Genomic DNA, 24,677 nt, shown 5'->3' with positions numbered 1-24,677 from the left:
TTTTGCTACAGCTCTGAAGGCCCCGTACGTTCTACGAAACGAGTTTAGTGATATGATCACCATAAGTGCACACACACACACACACACACGCACGCACGCACGCACACATGCGCGCGCTCGCGTATATATATATATATATGAATGAAGATTTAAGTAATTCTTGACATGAAGAATAATGTTTAAAAATATAAGTAACGTTTTTACAATGTTCCTTTAATTGATTTTGACTTAATGGTAGTATACCATTTCAACAGTAGGCCTACCAGGTATAAAATAGTTCAGCTTTGTTACATTCGTGTACATATGTGTAGCTATAGAACTATAAAGACCCAAATAATTAAACATCGTAACATGGAGAATTATTACAAATAAACAATGTAACTAACACGCGAGAGACACGCAATTGATTTTAGCCTATGCTAACTCTTGATTCAATGGAGGGTTGAACATCTTAATGGAATGTATTTCTTTAGAGTTCAAAAGTATATTAACATTTTGTTCTTGATTGGCAAAATCTTTGTATATTAAAACTATCTTAAAATGATCCGTCGCACAAGAAAGAATGTTTTGAAACATGCAGGTGTCTGTGTTCTGCATGAACAGTGTGCTTTCTATGAACAGTTATTCTTTTTTGGCAGATGAACTGACTGTCCGATATAAAATTAATCAGTTTGAAGATTTCAAAACATAAATTATATTTGGTGATGAGCAAGTCATATTGCTCTTCACAGTAAATATCTTTGAATTTATATTAAATATTGTACATGTACCTTAATTCTAGCAAGTGTCTTTACATGGCGTAACTATGAGGGCTGTGTCTCGTTCTGAATATTTCACTTGTTAGCATCTTCTTTAAGTTTGCATGTTATCGTTTACATTTAATTATTATGAATTTAGTTACAAGTTTCTTCATAGTGTCGCTTTGTTGCAAAATATCAAAGTTGTCGTATACCTTTTAAAATAATTCGGCATTGTTGGGGTTATGTGTAGTAACAAGGGCTTTGTTGAGAAATATCCAAATTGTCGTATACAACGTACCTTAAATAATTCGGCATTGTTGGGGTTGGAATTTATTTGATTAAAAAACACAAATGACGTTATTTTATTACAGAAAGCTTTGTAATTCTTGTTAACTTTGAATGTGAATACTGAAAACTAGCTATGTCTGAATTGTTACTATGACGTAATTTTACCAACATCATTGAGTTTTCTGTTTAATTTGTGTTTGGTATTGAAAAAAATCATCTGTAATTGAAACAATGAATGATGAATGCAGGGCACTGGTTGGGATGTGGTAAAACCTAATCAGAGAATGAATCCACCGAATGGTTTGACCAAGCACCTGAGAGGCGCTCTACCAACTGAGCTAGTGGGTCAATATAATTAGCAAAACTTCTTGTCATCAGTTAGTTAGCAGTCTATCGTATCGGCTTTCCCTAAACAGTGCCAAAGGCCGTGGTATGGTCTGTCCTGTCCATTGTAAGTACATACAAGAGATCCCGTGTTACTTTCGGTAGAGGTAGATTATGTAGTGGCAGTGAGTTTCCTCTCGGAATAACCATTTATAAAATACCATTACACTGCTTTCCCAATCTTAGAACATATTGCTTGAAATTAATTAACTTTTCTTGAACTGTAGTATAAATGGCAATTTGTTACCATGTAAGTAATGGACTAATTTGTACTTTACTGTGGATGGCTGTGGGAATGCTCGTCAACATTGTTCGATGACACTAAATGACTAAAACTGTATTGGACAATGTGTTGAATTGTATACTAAGAAAAATGATGAAAAATGACAGAAGACTTGCAGTCGATGTTTTATTCTGGTAGTATCAAATACGTGGCAGACGATTAGCATCAGCTGCATGTTGCCCACAAACACAATGATACATGTGGCATGCACCGACTGGCGACGATTCTTCAGGAAGCCGATTGACGTCACACATGGCATTGCGGCTACAAGTAACCCGGGCGGAAGGCTGTTGGCGCTGGCCTGTCGAGGATGAAAAGTTAAAGTTTGTTTTGTGTAACGACACCACTAGAGCACATTGATTTATTAATCATCAGCTACTGGATGTCATGCAAACATTTATTAATTCTGACAGTCTTTGAAAGGAAAATTAAAGTTGGTTTTGTGTAACGACACCAGTAGAGCACATTAATTTATTAATCATCAGCTCTTGGACGCCAAACATTTGATAATTCTAACAGTCTTTGAGGGGAAAGTTAAAAGTTTGTTTCGTGTAACGACACCACTAGAGCACATTGATTTATTAATCATTGGCTAATGGATGTCAATTATTTGGTAATTCTGGCATACTTTGCGAGGAAAGTTAAAAGTTTGTTTTGTTTAACGAAACCACAAGAACACATTGATTTATAAATCATCGGCTAGTGGATGCCAAACGTTTGGTAATTCTGACATATACCACAGCCTTTGATATGCCAGTCGTAATGCACTGGCATAAGAATGAGATACAGACCAAATGGCCCACTGATGGAGATCGATCCTAGATCCAACTGCGCATCAGGCAGGCTCTCAACCACTGGACTACATCCAGCCCCAGAGGTTATGATAAAGGGAAGAAGGTGTGGGTTTTGTTTTAAAATTATATTAACGAGACATCAGAACATTTCATATTATAGTTATTCAATATCTATCAAACGGTTATTGCCACACTGTTTCTTCTGAATAACAACACGGAATCCTTTATATGCACTTCCCTACAGACAGACGACAAATCACAGCTATATTGGTATACCAATCACGGGGCATTAGTACAGATGGGAAAAACGTTAGACAAATTTAATCTATTTTCAGTCAGCTACACAATATTGAATGGAACTCGATGTAGATCACAACCGGCCTAGATGGCGTAGTGGTTAGGCCATCAGTCTACAGGCTGACCCCAATCGAGGCATGGGATTTTTAATCCAGATACCGACTCCAAACCCTGAGTGAGTGCTCCGCAAGGCTCAATGGGTAGATGTAAACCACTTGTACCGACCAGTGATCCATAACTGGTTCAACAAAGGCCATGGCTTGTGCTATCCTGCCTGTGGGAAGCGCAAATAAAAGATCCCTTGCTGCTATCGGAAAGAGTAGCTCATGTAGTGGCGACAGTGGGTTTCCTCTCAAAATCTGTGTGGTCCTTAACCATATGTCTGATGCCATATAACTGTAAATAAAATGTGTTGAGTGCGTCGTTAAATAAAACATTTCTTTCTTTCGATATAGATCATCGAATGTAGTTTATTCATGTTTTATGTATGAGCCAGGAACAGTAGTGAGATATCAGTCTGCTAAATCTGAACAACAAAACAATTAACAATTTCAAAATCATATCTCTACAAAAGACAGTCAAATTATATATTTTACAATATCACAACTGCTCTCATAAATCACTGAGGTTTCTATAGTGCCTATAGGAGGAGTGCCACTCAAAATGACGACACATCCGTCATACCTTATATGTATGACTGCCACTCCCAAAACTAATTGGACAATTTTGAATGTGTACAAAACTGAGGTTAGTGGATATTTAAACAGCTGTGATGACAAGCACTCATGAATCACTGACCAGAAAATACGAAAATCTGAAAATCAGTTAAAACTAACAGCAAAACTATATCCAATCAATCAACCAATCAACACATGCTTACATCCAATGAAGGTTCAAGCAAGTCTGTCTTGGACACATCCTCCTAATTTGCCGGGAAATGTGTCGAGACAGGTAGCATTAGAACTCCTTCAGATAAACACTGACCTGCACTCTTACAACAAAAACTCGTGTACATGATGTCACACTGTACACATTAACAATCAAGACAAAACAGTAACATCACATCTGGTGGAAAGTAAAAAGAACAAAAGCTAGAAAATTCTTTAATATAACATACTATAACATAGGCCATACATAGGCCATAGTAACACAGTAGCCATACAACAAAAATTTTAAGAAATTAGTTTCTGTATATCCAAAGATTTAAAGTCATATTTACATGCTAAAATGCAATATATATAAGTAAAATTTATAAATTAAAACTATTTTTAAATACAAATATAACATATACAAATGTTTTAAATATAATTGGGCAATAAAGTGACCCTATTCTCAAAATCATTGCATCTGCAAAATAAATAAAATAAAATTGAGACATTTAAAAAAAAGATTAATAAATTATTTTTGAGAGCATGATTTCAATTGATAATTGTTAAAATTACAACTCATTACCAAATAACATTTCATTTAACATCACATAACATTTTAATATTTTAATACATGTATTCCAATAAAATTACATACATTATTGTAAACATCACATTAAATTAATAATATTTAACGATTTTAGTAAAATTACATACCTTATTACAACATCACATGATAATTTATAAATAATAATTTAATATTCCAATACATATACAAGTATTACTATAATATAAACCCGTGCAGGCTCCCAACAGTTTTGTAGGTTTGGGACAAGAAACCTTCCCACATAAAATAAATCTTAAAAATCATAATTAGCTATTATATTTGTTTTCCATTTCTAACATAATCACAATGAACATAATCTAAAAGCAAAAAGCCTCACTGCAAGCTTGGTGGTCACAGCAAACCAATACATTTTGATGAAGGCCTATGTTAAATGCTTATTGGTGGTTTTTCGGGTGTGGTTTTTTCTTAGAAAAACAAAAAACATAACAAAACTAAACATGAATCTACTGGTACTATGATGGAATTTCTGAAATATTTGGACCATGAAATGACATCACAAATATCTTGGTTTTCATTCCATCCCTAGCACCTCTACTCTCAAGCAAAACCATGAATATGAATAATACTGATTTTTATCTTGTGCCTCTAGAAGTTCAACCATAAAACCAACATATTATAAATCTGTTGATAAAACCTGTTATGTTACTGTAATTAATAATTTTATTTAGTCTCTAACCAAATCATAAAGAGTGTGGTCACCACTGAATCTCAAGTACACAAGACAGTGACCCTCCAACCAAACCTCAACCTGTGAGGAACACTAATTGAATATGGGTGCACGGACGAATATCCATCCACCTGTCAAATCTCACATGTGGAAACTTTAATGCCATGGATATTGCTTAGAGCAGTTCAGTCTTGACTAAAGTCTGGATTTTGTAGATTTTATAAACCTGTTTATGAACTGGTTGGACTACAGCAAACAGTATTTCTTTAAGAGTTTAGATTACATTTCAAATAACATTGTTATGCATGTGAAGCCTCCCCAAGTTCATTAGAAATTCACATACATGAAACCTCTCTGAACCGGACACCCCATGTTTCCAAGTAAAATGTCAGGTTTTAAGGAGGCATCCAGTTTAGTACAGTACGGTTATTTAAAAAGGGATCATGAAAAGCATGTGGTTTTGAGGGAATTCTTTTTACAGAGGGTCCAGTTTTAAGGGTTTCACTGTAAATGAATACTGTAGATCCTGAAATTAATGCGATCATAATATTAATGTGAAAAATGCGAATTTGTGTTATTCACATTAATAATATTACGCATTTATTTCTACGTTTTTTATATGTGTCCCAAGTTATTAAAAAACAAAACAAATTCTAATATATTTATAAAACAGAACTGGAGTACAATTCATCATTGATGAGAAAGACTAACTGTCCAATTAGATGCCAGCCATGTGTGACGATTGCAGGATCTTTGGCCACCCTGTCAAAAGCTGACACGATCCATTGCGTGTTAATGGGTTTTAGCACGCTAATATTGCAGTCAGCTGCTTCTTTGTCTTTACTTTTCAAGTTCCCTGCAACTTTGTTGGCATACAGTTGTAATTGTACATGTATTTTAATGTTTCTCCAGATGTAGGTAACTATACACATTATGTAAATTATTGCCGCAAAAATATGCTGTGAATTGATCTTATTAAAAGGGACTAAACAGGTTAATTGATGTTTACACAGGCATGTTAGTGAGTTGATCTCATTGACAATGCCTGTAACTTGGATTTAACTGAAAAGTACACAGACGTGTGTTATTATGAAAGTTAATATTTTAAAGGGAGGCCACTCACATCAATTTCATGTCGCATTTTAGTCTGCCCACCATCACTCGCATACATTTAGGGACGCATTAATTTCAGGATCTACAGTATATGTTTTAATAGACATACAATCTGAGCTGTATTAAACACCTGTCTTAAGAGGTCACCTTATTAATGTTGAAATCAAGTACATATGAACCTGTAACAAAGGCCAAGGGTTGGTACTGCATTACATAGCAGTTTAATACAGGCTCACAGTAGGTACACATACAAATAAAAACGCATAATCCCAGGTGTTCCAGAAAACATTTTGTTCAGTATCACACAGCGATTCACTACACACATTTCAGAGATTGCTATATACTTCTAACTCATTAAAAAGTAGTTACTAATCAATCTTTAAATGATTAGAAACTGTCACTAAACAAGTTCCCTTTGTATTTATACACTGTAGTGAGTCTAGAAAAGGTATCACAAATGGGCAAGATAAGTACATGTTGCATAACATTCTGTAGATGTTGCATCACATGATGTAGATCTTTCATCACATAATACAGATGTATATTAGCAAAACATTTCTGTGTTGTGTATCTTGTATGGACACTTTATTTTAGACAGTCCAGGAGCTCAAACAGTCAACTGTCAATAAGTCACCAGTGTCCATGTGAGGCAAGTTAGGTGTAAAATAAACAGGAGCTCAAACGGTCAACTGTCAATAAGTCACCAGTGTCCATGTGAGGCAAGTTAGGTGTAAAATAAACAGGAGCTCAAACGGTCAACTGTCAATAAGTCACCAGTGTCCATGTGAGGCAAGTTAGGTGTAAAATAAACAGGAGCTCAAACGGTCAACTGTCAATAAGTCACCAGTGTCCACGTGAGGCAAGTTAGGTGTAAAATAAACAGGAGCTCATTTTCAAATTCAGTTGTTGGTACCTATAACCTTTGTAAAAATTACTTTAAGATTTGTTGCCTTAAATTCAAAACATTTTGCACCCCCCACCCTCCAAATATTTTGGTATTAAAAATAAATAATGTTTGCAGTTCCACACAAACATCATCAAATATCTTTTGAGGATCTCCATATGAAAAAACATAATGGTTGAAGAGCTCTTGATTAAAATGTAAAGTCATGGCCAGAGACAATTTTGTGTTCTTGAGTGTAGACATAAATTTAGTTTTTTTTGTCTTTGGTAATACTGGAGGTGAAGTCTTTTTGTCTTTGTGGCTAGGGTATGCGATGGTGTGGAATCGTCTCTGGCCAATCAGGATGCATCATAAATTCACCTCTCAATAACTGCGAGGTGTATCTTCGAGGCAGACCCCGCTCCAGTGGGAAGTGTTTCTTCTTCCTCTCACCAAGTGTTGACACGACAGTGTTATAAGGCTTGGTTTCATACTTATCACTGTGGTATATACACTCAGTTTCTGCAAGTAAACATCACCAACAATATTATATAACCACAAACAAAAGAATAAGACAGAAAAGGGAAAAAAAACTAAAGTTAAAAATTAATCAGAAAAGGGGCAAAAAAGCAAATGTTAAAAGTTTGTTTTGTTTAGTGATACCACTAGAGCACTATGATTTATCACTCATCGGCTATTGTATGTCAACAGACCTGTCAACCCTCCCAGATTCCGCGGGAGACTCCAGGTATTTGATCAAGTCTCCCGTGTAATTTCCCCTTAGTAGCAAAGGATCTTTTATATGCACCATCCCACAGACAGGATAGCACATGTATATATCATGGCTTTTGATATACTAGTCGTGGTGCACTTACTGGAATGAGAAATAGCCTAATGGGCCCACTGATGGGGATTGAACCTAGAGCGACCATGCATCAGGCGAGTGCTTTACCACTGGGCTATGTACTGCTCCACACCAACAATATAACAATATAAGAAATGTCAAAAAAGAGGGGAAAAAACTAAAACCAAAAGGTAAGTGCTCGTTAGCTCCATCACTACGAGATCTCACCATTTAAGAAGAGCTATCAATGCATCCCCATGCATCACTCCCCTGAGACTAATTCAAGGTGAGTAATTTTTAGCTCCCCAAAGAATGTGATTTAAAAAAAAGTTCTACAAAGGAGAAATGATCAATGCTCCATATGGTAATATTTTAATTGACTCCCAAAAATGTCTAGGGGAGCAGTTAATCAATCTCCTCGATAGTTTTCATGGTGAGGTCTGCTATATAGTTTAAAACGTTGTCCCACATTACTGTCTGATAACATGGCAATTTTAAGATGAAGAAAACGATCATATCACTGACAGAAGAAAATTACCAAAAAATCTTTTCATGGTTTTAAAACAATGGGTGTTATTGTGAGCTTTTCATTAAAGAACAATGACAAGAATAGAATCCAGAATTCTGAAAATAACCACGTTTTATCCCTGATCACTGGGTAAAGGATTCATATGTGTGTACAAGCTCCAACCTAATATGAGTTCACCACTAGATGTCATGGTTATCTCAGTTCAACTTTATTTTTGTGCTTATATCCAATTAAGGTTCAAGAACGCTGTCCTGGGCACACACCTCAGCTATCTGAGCTGTCTGTCCAGGACAGTGGGTTAGTTGTTAGTGGTTGGTGAGAGAAAAGAGGGTGTAGTTGTCTTGCACCTACCCAATGAGTTGTTAAAACTTGCTCTGGGTGGGAGCCGGTACTGGGCTGCAAACCCAGTACCTACCAGCCGTATGTCCAATTGCTTTACCACGACACCACTGAGTGTAATAGTTAGGCATAGCCTCCACAATGATCAATGTTTTACAGCTCCATTACCCTGTGATAGTGTTGTGTATTTGTCAACTCCATATTCTTGTGGTAGTGTTGTGTATTTATCAATTCCATTACCCTGTGGTAGTGTTGTGTATTTATCAATTCCTTTACCCTGTGGTAGTGTGTATTTATCAATTCCATTACCCTGTGGTAGTGTTGTTTGTTTATCAGTTCCATTACCCTGTGGTAGTGTTGTGTGTTTATCAGTTCCATTACCCTGTGGTAGTGTTGTGTGTTTATCAGTTCCATTACCCTGTGGTAGTGTTGTGTGTTTATCAGTTCCATTACCCTGTGGTAGTGTTGTGTGTTTATCAGTTCCATTACCCTGTGGTAGTGTTGTGTATTTATCAGTTCCATTACCCTGTGGTAGTGTTGTGTATTTATCAGTTCCATTACCCTGTGGTAGTGTTGTGTATTTATGTATTTATCAGTTCCATTACCCTGTGGTAGTGTTGGTGATTTATCAATTCCATTACCCTGTGGTAGTGTTGTGTATTTATCCATTCCATTACCCTGTGGTAGTGTTGTGTATTTATCCATTCCATTACCCTGTGGTAGTGTTGTGTGTTTATCAATTCCATTACCCTGTGGTAGTGTTGTGTGTTTATCAGTTCCATTACCCTGTGGTAGTGTTGTGTATTTATCAACTCCATTACCTTGTGGTAGTGTTGTGTATTTATCCATTTCATTACCCTGTGGTAGTGTTGTGTATTTATCCATTTCATTACCTGTGGTAGTGTTATGTATTTATCAACTCCATTACCCTGTGGTAGTGATATGTATTTATCAACTCCATTACCCTGTGGTAGTGTTGTGTATTTACCCATTTCATTACCCTGTGGTAGTGTTGTGTATTTATCAACTCCATTACCCTGTGGTAGTGTTGTGTATTTATCAACTCCGTTAATTTGTGGTAGTGTTATGTACAGTGAGACCTCAATAATCCAGACTCCATCAGTCCTGAAACCCCACCTTACGGACACCCGACATACAAAATTAAACTCTCCATTATTATAGATGTGTTCGTTAATACGGATATTTAGCTTCTGGAACCAGACAACCATTATCCAAAACAATTTGTAAAAAATAAAGACAATTGGCTTCACTTGACCAAACATAATTTCTTCCAACAGATCATTTAATTAGAAAAAAAAAGAGAGTATAACTTGCTCTGAGTTTGTTCAACCATGGTCAGTAAGCAGCAGTAGTCACCACCATGACCAGTAGACAACGAACATGTGCCAAATGTTAGTCTCACACCTCTGAGCATGTTTAATTGTTGCTTCTTTGTTCGATAGTTTTCCTTCAACTTGGGTTCACTGATCTAGCATACTATTTTGTTAACATATAATTAATAAAATTAAGACCAACTGTCATTGGTAAAACATAACTACAGTTGAATCCCATTGGCTCGAACCCCGTCGGTGCTCGAGAAAGTGTTCGATCCATCGGGTTGTTCGACCAAACTATTCGGTCAACATTGTCGGTATTAATTAAATGTGTGGTTGCTGAAGTGATGACAGCTGAGTAACTTGCCCATTGTTTCATTTAAAACTGGTCTTGCAGACGTGTTCAGATTAACACTTCACGTGGAGGCCATTTTATGCACTAATTGTTTGATTGGCATCACGGTTCATCTAACAGGTACTGTAACACTAGCTGTACTTGAAAGATCACTACCGACAGCTGCTTAACAAACAACATAAGTATGGTAAAGAAAGGACTGCATGGCTATTGTTGTGATTCTCCAATTCATCTATAGCTCGTTCCGCCTAAACAATTAATCCGAAGGTTGGAATAAACAACTGTGCAAATGCAGCAATTGTTGGTCCTTTTTGGTGGTTTTCCATTTGATATTTGATGGATCACCAGTTTGAGGGAAATATAGCTAATAACATAGACAGGACCGATAATTTAATTCGAGCGAAGGCTTATAGTCGACCCTGGATGTGTTCGACCTATCATCAGTTAATATAAGGGTTTACCGCACAAAAAACTTGGGACTTCGTTTTTGGTTGAAATGTTGCGGTGTGATTGACCCGTCCGAGGTCGAGCCAACGAGATTCTACTATATATTATTTAAATAATAAGTCTTCAAGTATGATTCAGTACTATGGAAATTCGTTAAACAGGACACTTTTAGGAAAAACCATACCATCTGGTTTGTCAAGGTTTGACTGTGTTTAACAATTTATTATTTTGTCATAGTGTTGTGGATTTATCAACTCATTATTTTGTGGTGTTGTGTAATGAACAACTCAGTTACCTTGTTGTAGTAATGTGTATTTATCAGCTCCATACCTTGTGGTGGTGTGGTGTATTTAACAACTCATTACTTTGTGGTGTTGTGTATTGAACAACTTTATTACCTTGTGGTAGTGTTGTGTATTTATTAAAATTATGCATTAACTTGTGACAATGTTGTGTATTTTACAACTCTATTACCCTGTGTTAGTATTGTGTATTTATCAATTCCAGTACATTGTGGCAGTGTTGTGTATTTAAGAACTTTACCTTTTGGTGGCATTGTACAGTGTATATGTATGTACTGATTACCATGTGTTGTGTATTTAACAACTCATTACCTTTTGGTAGTGTTGTGTATTTATCAACCGATTACCTTATGGTAGTGCTTTGTATTGATCAACTCATTACCTTTTGGTAGTGTTGTGTATTTATCAATTCATTACCTTTAAGTGGTATTGTGTATTTATCAACTCATTACCTTGTGGTAGTGTTGTGTATTTATAAACTCATTACCTTTTGGTAGTGTTGTGTATTTATCAACTCATTACCTTTTAGTAGTGTTGTGTGTATTTATCAATTCATTACCTTTAAGTGGTATTGTGTATTTATCAACTCATTACCTTGTGGTAGTGTTGTGTATTTATCAGCTCATTACCTTGTGGTAGTGTTGTGTATTTATTAACTCATTACCTTTTGGTAGTGTTGTGTATTTATCAACTCATTACCTTTAAGTGGTATTGTGTATTTATCAACTTATTAGCTTGTGGTAGTGATGTGTATTTATTAACTCATTACCTTGTGGTAGTGTTGTGTATTTATTAACTCATTACCTTTTGGTAATATTGTGTATTAATCAACTCATTACCTTTTGGTAGTATTGTGTATTTATTAACTCATTACCTTTTGGTAGTGTTGTGTGTATTTATCAATTCATTACCTTTAAGTGGTATTGTGTATTTATCAACTCATTACCTTGTGGTAGTGTTGTGTATTTATCAGCTCATTACCTTGTGGTAGTGTTGTGTATTTATTAACTCATTACCTTTTAGTAGTGTTGTGTGTATTTATCAATTCATTACCTTTAAGTGGTATTGTGTATTTATCAACTCATTACCTTGTGGTAGTGTTGTGTATTTATCAGCTCATTACCTTGTGGTAGTGTTGTGTATTTATTAACTCATTACCTTTTGGTAGTGTTGTGTATTTATCAACTCATTACCTTTAAGTGGTATTGTGTATTTATCAACTTATTAGCTTGTGGTAGTGATGTGTATTTATTAACTCATTACCTTGTGGTAGTGTTGTGTATTTATTAACTCATTACCTTTTGGTAATATTGTGTATTAATCAACTCATTACCTTTTGGTAGTATTGTGTATTTATTAACTCATTACCTTTTGGTAGTGTTGTGTATTTATCAATTCATTACCTTTAAGTGCTATTGTGTATTTATCAACTCATTAGCTTGTGGTAGTGTTGTGTATTTATTAACTCATTACCTTGTGGTAGTGTTGTGTATTTATTAACTCATTACCTTTTGGTAATATTGTGTATTAATCAACTCATTACCTTGTGGTAGTGTTGTGTATTTATAAACTCATTACCTTTTGGTAGTGTTGTGTATTTATCAACTCATTACCTTTAAGTGGTATTGTGTATTTATCAACTTATTAGCTTGTGGTAGTGATGTGTATTTATTAACTCATTACCTTGTGGTAGTGTTGTGTATTTATTAACTCATTACCTTTTGGTAATATTGTGTATTAATCAACTCATTACCTTTTGGTAGTATTGTGTATTTATTAACTCATTACCTTTTGGTAGTGTTGTGTATTTATCAACTCATTACCTTTAAGTGGTATTGTGTATTTATCAACTTATTAGCTTGTGGTAGTGATGTGTATTTATTAACTCATTACCTTGTGGTAGTGTTGTGTATTTATTAACTCATTACCTTTTGGTAATATTGTGTATTAATCAACTCATTACCTTTTGGTAGTATTGTGTATTTATTAACTCATTACCTTTTGGTAGTGTTGTGTGTATTTATCAATTCATTACCTTTAAGTGGTATTGTGTATTTATCAACTCATTACCTTGTGGTAGTGTTGTGTATTTATCAGCTCATTACCTTGTGGTAGTGTTGTGTATTTATTAACTCATTACCTTTTGGTAGTGTTGTGTATTTATCAACTCATTACCTTTAAGTGGTATTGTGTATTTATCAACTTATTAGCTTGTGGTAGTGATGTGTATTTATTAACTCATTATCTTGTGGTAGTGTTGTGTATTTATTAACTCATTACCTTTTGGTAATATTGTGTATTAATCAACTTATTACCTTTTGGTAGTATTGTGTATTTATTAACTCATTACCTTTTGGTAGTGTTGTGTATTTATCAATTCATTACCTTTAAGTGCTATTGTGTATTTATCAACTCATTAGCTTGTGGTAGTGTTGTGTATTTATTAACTCATTACCTTGTGGTAGTGTTGTGTATTTATTAACTCATTACCTTTTGGTAATATTGTGTATTAATCAACTCATTACCTTGTGGTAGTGTTGTGTATTTATAAACTCATTACCTTTTGGTAGTGTTGTGTATTTATCAACTCATTACCTTTTAGTAGTGTTGTGTGTATTTATCAACTCATTACCTTGTGGTAGTGTTGTGTATTTATCAGCTCATTACCTTGTGGTAGTGTTGTGTATTTATTAACTCATTACCTTTTGGTAGTGTTGTGTATTTATCAACTCATTACCTTTAAGTGGTATTGTGTATTTATCAACTTATTAGCTTGTGGTAGTGTTGTGTATTAATCAACTCATTACCTTTTGGTAGTATTGTGTATTTATTAACTCATTACCTTTTGGTAGTGTTGTGTATTTATCAATTCATTACCTTTAAGTGCTATTGTGTATTTATCAACTCATTAGCTTGTGGTAGTGTTGTGTATTTATTAACTCATTACCTTGTGGTAGTGTTGTGTATTTATTAACTCATTACCTTTTGGTAATATTGTGTATTAATCAACTCATTACCTTGTGGTAGTGTTGTGTATTTATTAACTCATTACCTTTTGGCAATGTTGTGTATTTATCAACTCATTACCTTTTGGTAGTGTTGTGTATTTATCAACTCATTACCTTTTGGTAGTGTTGTGTATTTATCAATTCATTACCTTTAAGTGGTATTGTGTATTTATCAACTCATTAGCTTGTGGTAGTGTTGTGTATTTATTAACTCATTACCTTTTGGTAATACTGTGTATTAATCAACTCATTACCTTTTGGTAGTGTTGTGTATTTATTAACTCATTACCTTTTGGTAGTGTTTTATATTTATCAACTCGTTACCTTTTGGTAGTGTCGTGTATTTATCAATCCATTACCTTTAAGTGGTATTGTGTATTTATCAACTCATTACCTTGTGGTAGTGTTGTGTATTTATCAACCCATTACCTTGTGGTAGTGTTGTGTATTTATCAGCTCATTACCTTTTGGTAGTGTTGGCCGTATCCAGTTGTATGAAGGTGGACAGACTACCTTTGGTTGAACTCTCGGTCTAAACTCAATCTGCATTATAAGAGAAATATACAAAGTAAACTATATTTACCTGTATGCTGAATTATGCAATGTAACTACTACTCATCCATTAATAATTAAAACTGGGTACTTTTCTTTAAAGGGTACATTTTAATTATTATGTCTAAATTATTGTTAAAACTGTATTGCATCAAATAACCTTTTTGCTTTTCAGAAAAAGAAAAAAAAATTCTCCTGACAACTTCTCTTCCCTTCATCCCCTCAAAAAATATGCAGGTAATTTTTCAATAGAGATATGCATGTACAAAAAATAACAGCATTAATCAGGTCTCTTAGGCTCTGCTAGACAACAAAGCATCCTCTTTGCAAATATTTTAGCATTGCACTACGAGATCGCAAAGTTGCGAAAGTTTAGTGAATTAATTAGGCCCCATATCTGTATCGAGTTCTGCTAATACGGTAATCAACAGGGTTACAGAAAACTGTAAAATAACCAACCTTGTGTTGATCATAAATCTGTTTTTCCCGGAAACTTTGCAGAGCACAAGAAAGATGATGTTTATCTGTAAAGAAGAACAGAAACCAGATATATTGGCAGTGTGCAAGGGTGGGTCCAAGAAAGTTTTCTTTTTTTTTAAATATTTTTTTCTGGGGAAGCATGACCCAACACCCCTAAAATATTTGCTTAACCATACTGTACACACACACACCCTGAACAATTTCGTGCACATGTGCCTGATATGACATGTAAGTAACAATTTAACATTAACAATGTAACCAAAAGGTATAAACTGTAATTTACAACCATATAAGCCTGTTCAAGCTGCAGTCTTGAATGTACACTCTCAAAGTTTTATAAGCATGGGCTCCCATTTTTGTAGGGGGCAGGCTGATTATTGCCCAAATTAAACAAAAGTGCCAGAATCTGGATTACGTTTATTTATATTAGCTATAACAGCTATATGGTGTTGGTAACGAATCACCATACATTTTTACATAAGTTGCAACTAATTATTTTGGGTAGAATAATGAGAATACATCGTGCAAAGTGTTCAGGCCAGCTCATTTTGCCAGAATTTCTCTATTGTTTTTACCCAAATTTGAGATTTTATCTAGGACTGGGGGTGGGGCATCCCCTGCTCCCATCTTGTATGCTTATGTGGGACAGAAGCATACTACCTTTGTGTAGCTTACAATGTTGTAATTTTAAGAACTAATGTGAAAAAATATATAAATAATTCTGAAAACCTTTTAAAATGTCTACAAACTCGGGATAGTCTCTTTAATGATGAAGAATCATGGCTTGAAGTATGTGTCATGACATATCTGCCCCTCACATTCCTTCCCTCCACTTACCACTGTACTGTGATGAACAAACTAAAAATGTTCTAACCGTCATCATCAGCTATGTTTAGCCACGATTCTGCCGCCTGGGATTCAATAGGATCCAAGTATTCTGTCAGTCCCTGTGGGGAGAAAACATTGTAGATAAAACATGAATTAGCTTGAATTACACAAACCAAAGCATACTCAGAGTAGTTAGTTTGTTTTGTTCAGCGACACCACTAGAGAACATTGATTTATTAATCATTAGCTATTGGATGTCAAACATTTGGTAATTTGGACATAGTCTGAGAGAGGAATCCTGCTACATTTTTCCATTAGTAACAAAATACTCAGAGTAATAATATACGACTATAAGAAAGGCAGGATCGAGCTCAGTTGGCAGAGTGCTCATCTGAGGTCAAAGAACAGAACCACCTTTATGGACCCATTCTCTGACTGGGAATTTTTATCCATCCCAACCAGTGCCCCATGACTGATGTGTCAAAGGCTGTGGCATGTGCTGTCCTGTCTGTGGAAAGCATATAAAAAATCCCAGCTTGCTGTTACTGGAAACACGTAGCCGGTTTCCATTATAAAACTTGGCATATATGAAGTCAGACCAGGTCTGGTGCTTAGAAAACTTTTAGAGTCTAGACTCTAATAGAGTCTGAGACAGTAATGTCATGATAATGCCATACAAATTATATGTGTGAGACATCATTCTGTACCCACTCTGGGTTGGACCCAATACTAGAATACCAGGAGCAGGACATAGCCTAGTGATAAAGCACTCACCTCATGTGCAGTCAGTCTAAGATCGATCCCTGTCAGTGAGCCCATTTGACTATTTCTTGTTCCAGCCAGTGCACCATAACTGGCATATCAAAAGCCGTGGTATGTACTATTCTATCTGTGAAATGGTGCATATAAAAGATCCCTTGCTAATAATGTAAAAATATCACAGGTTTTCTCTCTACATGTCAAAATTACCAAATGTTTGACATCCAATAGCCGATGATTAATAAATCAATGTGCTCTAATGGTGTCGTTAAACAATTACAAGCAAACAAAGAAACTGGAATGAAAAATGCCCCATTGCCTCAGATGGGATATAAAAGCAGTACCTCCCAATCTAAAACTACTGACAAGTCCATTACGACACTCAGGCCAGTGAGATGTTACGGTTTTTATTGAAGTGTGAACTGTACATGTATTCATGCTGTAATTATGACGACAATTCTCTGTATGAGGCAGTGTAAACTAAAATATCTATTCATGAATGTCTACATATTTGTGTATGAAATGAAGATGATAATTATACTGCATTAGGCAGTAAACTCACATATTTATCCATTAACACGTTCACACTTTCTGTAGAAGGTTGACCATCATACTTTTCTCGTATACATCTCCGCTGCCCATATTCCTGATCTGGCACACAATCATCAACTGACAAAAGAAATGTGTGTCACATTAAAGACTAGCACTAAAGGTTCTATATTCTCAGTCAGGCTAACTGTACAGGAAAAGGATTTTTAAATTATAGGACTCATAAAACATCTAACTGCTAGTGTGCATATGTATGTACATATATGTTTATGCATGCATGTTTGTGATTACACCCAGGTATAATGATACGGATGGCTGGCGATATATGTATACCAATATGTGTGTGATGATACAATATGATATGTATTATGATACTTAAGTTTTCATATCCACAGACACGTTTTCAGTACATTTAATTTAAGTAGCTTGGGAATTATGCTTTTATTTCTTGCGCTGTTGTGTATAAATGTTTATCTTTTTCCCCAAAAAGTTTTATTAAAATTTTAATTTATATATCATGATACAGCTGCCCTAAATCAATGCATCATAGTGTAGGCCTTGTATCATGCAATGATATGATATCAGAGTCCCTGTATTGTCATATTGTTACAGCTATGTGTGTTCATGCATGTACATATATGTACAGACAATCAGACTCAGTGAAGATTGTTTAATAGGGGTCTTTATTCTGGAGAATATGGTTATATAGTCGAATAAACCCTTGAGCTGTGGGCTTTAGGGCGGTAACATCATCAAAACGTCTACAAGAAACAAGTAAAATAAAACTAATACTATTCTAATTTAATATACACACACATACACAATGTCCACATACATTTCTAAAACAATAATAATGACTGATTTAATTATGGATTGGCTATAGGGATATCAGCTATCGTTACAGCTTAAGTGCCATGCTCAATTTCTAATACTTATAGTAATTCAGTTTAATGAGAAAGAAGAATGGATGTCCTGAACTTTAATTAAACACAATAAAAACTCACCCCTGTAACACCCTTTTCCAACAATAGTATCTGGATTTTGGAAGCCGTCAATATAATGTAATCTGTTTGTTAGGAACACGCTGAAATAATAAATGAATACATATTATACAAAATACTGATTTGAGTCTGCAATGTGAGGATTGTGGTCTAGATGTAATAATACATTACTCGAGTTACTTTAATTATACATATTATACAAAATACTGATTTGAGTCTGCAGGGTGAGGATTGTGGTCTAGATGTAATAATACATTACTCGAGTTACTTTAATTATACATATTATACAAAATACTGATTTGAGTCTGCAGGGTGAGGATTGTGGTCTAGATGTAATAATACATTACTCGAGTTACTTTAATTATACATATTATACAAAATACTGATTTGAGTCTGCAGGGTGAGGATTGTGGTCTAGATGTAATAATACATTACTGGAGTTACTTTAATTATACATATTATACAAAATACTGATTTGAGTCTGCAGGGTGAGGATTGTGGTCTAGATGTAATAATACATTACTCGAGTTACTTTAATTATACATATTATACAAAATACTGATTTGAGTCTGCAGTGTGAGGATTGTGGTCTAGATGTAATAATACATTACTCGAGTTACTTTAATTATACATATTATACAAAATACTGATTTGAGTCTGCAGGGTGAGGATTGTGGTCTAGATGTAATAATACATTACTCGAGTTACTTTAATTATACATATTATACAAAATACTGATTTGAGTCTGCAGTGTGAGGATTGTGTTCTAGATGTAATAAAACATTACTCGAGTTACTTTAATTATTCATGTAATGTCTGTACAATAATGAAAGGTGAGGATATATATTTCTGTTAGAGACATGTTTAATGCAGCATACCCCCAAGATACAATTTGGGAAACGTATCACATCTAGATCTACATTTGATGATATAAGATAAGTGTTGCATGCTTGATTGAATGCTGTTATTCTGTTGCATGCAATTACATTACTAACTCTCTGAAAACCATACAAAAACATTTCAATTATTTTAAGTCAAAATTATAAAAACAAGTAATTTTTAGAGTTCAGATATATATATATATGTAGGCCTACCCTCAGAAAATTTATGACAGGACTATATCAGCTGATGTTTCTTTGGCGTGGTGGTAGAGAAAGAGATGAAATTAAGTTTTTAAGGGGGGATGGCATTCGTAATTAAGGCATGCACACAATAACAGACTCTAAGGGAATGCAGAAAAATATCTGCCCGGTCCCCTCCCCCCCTCCACTGACCCTAACTAAAAATAATAAGGGGGGGGGGTGGGGTGACCGGGCAGATATTATACCCATTGGCATGCCCGGTATAATATCCGCCCTGTCCCCCCACCCCCAGCGACGAGCCACATTTGAGAGTACATGCAGATCTTTTCCCATTTCACCCTCTGGATTAATAATCCCTTTTCTTGTATATTGTTTATTTGCAAAGCTATGTTACTGCAAACTAAATCTGGGTTTCAGTGGAGCCTGGCGATCTCGCCCCGTGTCGATCTCGCCCTGGTGAACTCGCCCGGGGCGACTTCGCCAGGACTTATTTTCATCGTTAGGCGAAGTTATCATACATATTAGACTTGCTAGAAGACATATATTACAACATATATTATAGTATATATCTACTGTCATTATCAGCATGTTTTTGTGCCAAAACTACAGGGTTATACCACTTATACTACTAGTTTTGTGTTGGGACACGCTGTGGTGAGATCGCCATATTTACTTCCGTGTTGCATGTCTGTTTAGCGAAGTCGCCAGTACATTATAACTCAGCAATATTCAAGTTACAAGCTGTTTTATGTTTACTTCATTAAGTAAATACATGTGCAGTAGTCATGTTTTGATTTTCTTGTTGTAAAATGTAATACATGGCGATCTCGCCACAGCGTGTCCCAACACAAAACTAGTAGTATAAGTGGTATAACCCTGTAGTTTTGGCCATACTCCGTTTCAGTAATCCACATTGAACATTGCTGACACTTACTTTGGTGGATGTGGTTTGTTTAACCTGGTTGGAGATGATGGGCGTGGCACAGTCTCCGGGGGTTTCTCAAACTGCGTTGAACACGAATTGTAGAAGAAGTCGTATGTGGTTGGTTCTCTGCGCGGCCTGCACCACATGCGTCTTGCATCTTCCTTTATACGCTTGAACTCGAGGGGGTCTATTTTAGAATACACGGACGTCTTTTCAAGGAGTTTCGCCATATTCACAGGATAACCTGCGGTTTTGGCTCTTGCTAATCTTGACACCGGGTCGCAAAAACCCGGCAAAATGTGACCCGTTGTCATGATTACGATAATGTTTATACGAGATAAATAAAAGTAAAATACGCAATACTTCAGTGATTGTGTGATTAATTTTTATTACCAGCTCCAATCCAAAACCATGATCATTGTTTATAAATGCCAGGCAACGACCGGAAACAGGAAGTAGAAAGTGCGCGATGAAGTTGCAAATATACAGTTAGCTCCCTTGTGTACCCCGGTTCCAAGTAGAATTGTTTTAACGTCATAAATGTTTTAAAGGGATCCTCAGGTGAAGGCTTCTGGACTTCTACGCATATTCACTGGTATTTAATGCACGTTATTGGTTAAGATGAACAAGTGTATTGGTATATTTAATAAAACGGTAAAAATGTGACGGCGATTATCTTCAACGCCCCTAAATGCGTTATGCTTTAAAAAAAAATCAAAAAAATTCGTGTACCATCGCCGTCTCAAACTGCGTTCACCTAACGACAAAAACACGAATACGATATTTACGGAAATATTATTCTACATTTTCCAGCTACGATACCTGAAACAAAATAGATTGCAATCATTTAATCAATTAACGTAAAAAAAAAATCAACAATGTGGATGTAAACCAAATTCATTCTAGTAAACAAAAGTGAAAGGGTTATAGCTAAAACGGAACCGTGCCAAAACGGCACCGGAAGGACTTTCCTTTGGCACTGTCACTAACCCTAACTCTATTTATGATAAGACTAAGTATTTATAATGTTCTTTATACGTGACGGTGCCAAATGAAAGTCCTACCAAGCGAAAACGGAACCAAATTGGACAAAACGGAACCTGCGTTGGCTAAAATGGCACCGAAATTTATGACTAAAATGGAACCTACGATGGCTAAAACGGCACCATAATTGAATTTTATTTGAAGAATAGTAAATAAGACAAAAAACCCCAACAAAACAACTTAACTCAAATAAAAAGTTGTTTATTAAAAGAAAAACTAAATGTTTTTGTGTCACTTCTGATAGTTGCACAAACAATCTTCAGGTCAGGTAAATTTATTTACGTGCTTCCATAAGATAACTGTTCAAGCACGCTCCCATTGGGAGCCACCTCTGACAAGATCCAGACGCCAATATTGCTGAGGAGAGCTCTTCTGAACTTTTATTTTTCTCAATAAAATAAGTCAAAACAAAGAGACCGCCGGAAGTTGGAAGAAAACGTGAGCTGTGTATGCATTTCTTAATTTTTACACATTCAATAAAGACAATACTTTTCCTTGTTGTTGTATTGTTCCTGTATTGTTGTTGTTGTATTAGACACACATAATCATAGCTTCCTATTACAGATATGGAACAACCGAATCATTATCTATCTCAACTTTTGCAATCATTATATATGAGGTTAGGAGAGCTCATGTATGGGCTATGTCTGTTGAGTAATCTGTTTGTAAATTCAAGAAAACAAAGGATATTTCTGTGTTGCAATTTGAGTTTAATTGTATGATTGCCCGGTTCCCTTACTTGTTTATTAACACACAGCCTCCCAATGTAGAGAGGTGTTATCCATTCTGAACTAATTAGCAATATATGTTCACTAGTTTGTCCAAGTTCAGTCAAATTGGTGTTAAGACTACTTTCTGTATTTTCAAAGACTGTACCGCTAATTATGAGTTGTTTTCTTCATGACTCAAGTAAAACAAAAGGTTATATGTTCGTACCGTTCTGGTGTTGTTTGTCTCTTACAATGAGTAACATTTGTATCGCTTGTAAAAGGTGTGTCTGTCCTCGGCAAGAAAGAATTTTGTGTGATGGATGCTACAAATGGCAACGTATATAAGTCAGACGGCATGTATTTGAGGCATGGCAGGCCTTCAAAGATGGCAAAATCACATCGATTCAGCTGCTTTCAAGCTGTTCTGATGTCCATGGCCCAGTCCAGTTTGATTAAAAATTTGCAGTACATTTGGTGTCAAAGTGTCGCATCACTATTAAACAATTGAAATATTTTAATCTTGTCAACTTTGTTGTTAGTGTGTTATCGGCTATTGGACGTCAAACATATGGTCATTCTGACACAGTTTTTAGAGAAAACCCGCTGTTGCCACATATGCAACTCTTTTATGATAGGCAGCAAGAGATCTTTCATTTGCGATTCCCACAGGGAGGATAGCACAAACCATGGCCTTTGTTGAACCAGTTATGGATCACTGGTCGGAGCAAGTGATTTAAACCTACCCATGTCTCGACTGAGCACTCATTCAGATTTGGAGTCTTTACCTGAATTAAAAATCACATGTCTCGACTGGAATCCGAACCCAGTACCTACCAGTCTGGAGACCGATGACTTAACCACAGCGCTACCGAGGTCGGTATATTAGGCATCAAAGTATGTACAAAGAGTGAAGTGTATCAATGTAAAGAAAAAAATCAAAACAAATTCAGACATTTATGTATTTACATCACGTTATAATCTATTAATACGTAATATTAGTAGTAACATTACATAAACAGTGTGGCCAGTCTACGTCATCAAAATGGAAAGACTTCCGAAATTCCCCTAATCCTGAAATTAAAAATAAGATAATTTATATATGGTGCCGTTTTAGCCATGATAGGTTCCGTTTTCGCCAACAAAAATGGTTCCGTTTTGGCACGGTTCCGTTTTAGCCTGTACCCAAGTGAAACACCCTCTGGTAAACAAAAAAGAGTGCGACATTTCTAACTGTGTTCAGGCGCATGCGTTTGCAAAAGGTATCGTAACACGCATGTGCAGTCTTTCATTTTTAAGGCTACTACATGAAAAAATATATGTTTCTTAAATATGCACAGTTGACAGTTGTCAAACACTTAGTTAATATTTTTTTAAAAGGAAAATTCAATTTGTCAAGCGTTTTTGTCCGGTCCGCGTTTTATCAACACACATCACTAAAACTTGATGTCAATACTGATAGGCATTACCAGTGAATAGTTTGTAAAATATCATTTTTCAAATGAATTGATTCATAATTAACACAATTTATACACTCAAAATTATTTACAATTATTAATAAATGGATTATGAATACTATTCACTACAATAGAGGCACACAAATGTAGCATTCCTTTTGCAGATCGAATGTAATAATTGAAAACAAATTCTAACAACAGGGGTCTTAAAAATCGTAAAAATTAAATGCTTTGGCTTTGTTGATCTGGCACATGTGAGATCATGTGACATGCACCAAATGTTTATTCATCTTTCTCCATTTTAAGTCAGTTTCTACGAGTCATGTGGACCCGATATCGGTAATATCGGGAATAAACTAAAACGACTTAGTAAAATTAATGGTTTTAGAGGTTTGTAAAGTTTTGTATTTAGATACTTACTTTTCTGAACTTTATTGTTTCTGAAAATGTTCCTGAACTGTGAAGAAAAACCTCATAAATGAACGACATGCCGATGACAACAAATCGGATGTTGATTGCGCGAACTGTTCACGAGAAAACAAAATGAACGGAATTTGAAGCATAACGCAGTTAGGGACGTTGACGATACAACAGTTCTCGCAGTCAGGGCCATATTTATTCTGCTGGTGATTCATTCGTTGGGTTTTTTGGCGAGACTTCCGATCGTTCCAGCATTCGCTATATTCAGGCTCAAGGATATGGTTAGGGTTAGTGATCCTATCACTATAACAGTATCCTGGATGGCTGGAGTAACTGTGAACCGGCCTATTATTATTAACGGGAAATGGTTTCTGCACATGTGCATTGTAATGTACGATCGATTTGATGAAATAATGTTTTACCGTGTTCACTTTATTGTCAAAATCAACCAATAAATGTTAATATCCATGCCATTTTTTGCTGTGAAGAGATTAAAGGCATGTTGTAGTCTTAATGTTGACATTGTTCAGCTACTCCCATAAACTTGGACTATTGTTTTTCAAGAGTGGCGTGTGTTACATGACATCACTAAAACTCTTATGCAATGAATTTGCAAAGCAGACGAGACATTGACAATGATTGTGTGAAACTGATGCTTATTTATGTTTGTTTAATATTTTCTGTCGGTCTGTTCCATGTACAGTTTTCCAGACTTATGGCTCTTGAATTAAAAATATATGAATATTTGTTGGGCACTGTAAGGGACATGTAT

General features: G+C 35.4%; 2 protein-coding genes across 7 annotated transcripts in view; one reads left to right on the top strand and one right to left on the bottom strand.

Annotated features, from left to right (window-relative positions):
• The window catches only part of LOC121376176 (exocyst complex component 1-like), an 87,331-nt gene that overhangs the window by 8,938 nt on the left and 53,716 nt on the right, over nt 1–24,677 (top strand). The window contains exon 2 of one of the 5 annotated variants that reach the window (XM_041503989.1): nt 14,829–14,890. The exons of 1 other annotated variant lie outside the window; for it this stretch is intronic. The gene's annotated coding sequence lies outside the window, so the exon portion shown is untranslated. Of the gene's footprint in view, nt 1–14,828; nt 14,891–20,754; nt 20,873–21,228; nt 21,769–24,677 lie in introns of those variants that run through there. 3 more of the 5 variants (XM_041503991.1, XM_041503987.1, XM_041503990.1) reach the window with 3 other exon arrangements.
• Nucleotides 1,808–20,722, bottom strand: LOC121376179. 2 transcript variants are annotated; one of them, XM_041503994.1, is made up of 8 exons: nt 20,287–20,720; nt 18,274–18,353; nt 17,283–17,389; nt 16,008–16,080; nt 15,113–15,177; nt 14,566–14,644; nt 7,325–7,465; nt 1,808–1,996 (listed from the first exon to the last, which is right to left on the bottom strand). In XM_041503994.1, exons 1-8 carry the CDS (start codon nt 20,589–20,591, stop codon nt 1,836–1,838), a joined length of 1,011 nt encoding a protein of 336 aa, XP_041359928.1. In that variant the 5' UTR covers nt 20,592–20,720; the 3' UTR covers nt 1,808–1,835. The 2 variants fall into 2 exon arrangements, with proteins under 2 accessions (XP_041359928.1, XP_041359929.1); XM_041503995.1 differs by lacking the exon at nt 1,808–1,996 and having other exon boundaries at nt 3,876–7,465; nt 20,287–20,722.

The sequence above is a fragment of the Gigantopelta aegis genome, chromosome 6 (genome assembly GCF_016097555.1).
Source record: "Gigantopelta aegis isolate Gae_Host chromosome 6, Gae_host_genome, whole genome shotgun sequence".
Classification (NCBI taxonomy): domain Eukaryota; kingdom Metazoa; phylum Mollusca; class Gastropoda; order Neomphalida; family Peltospiridae; genus Gigantopelta; species Gigantopelta aegis.
This window is presented reverse-complemented; position numbering and strand designations above follow the sequence as displayed.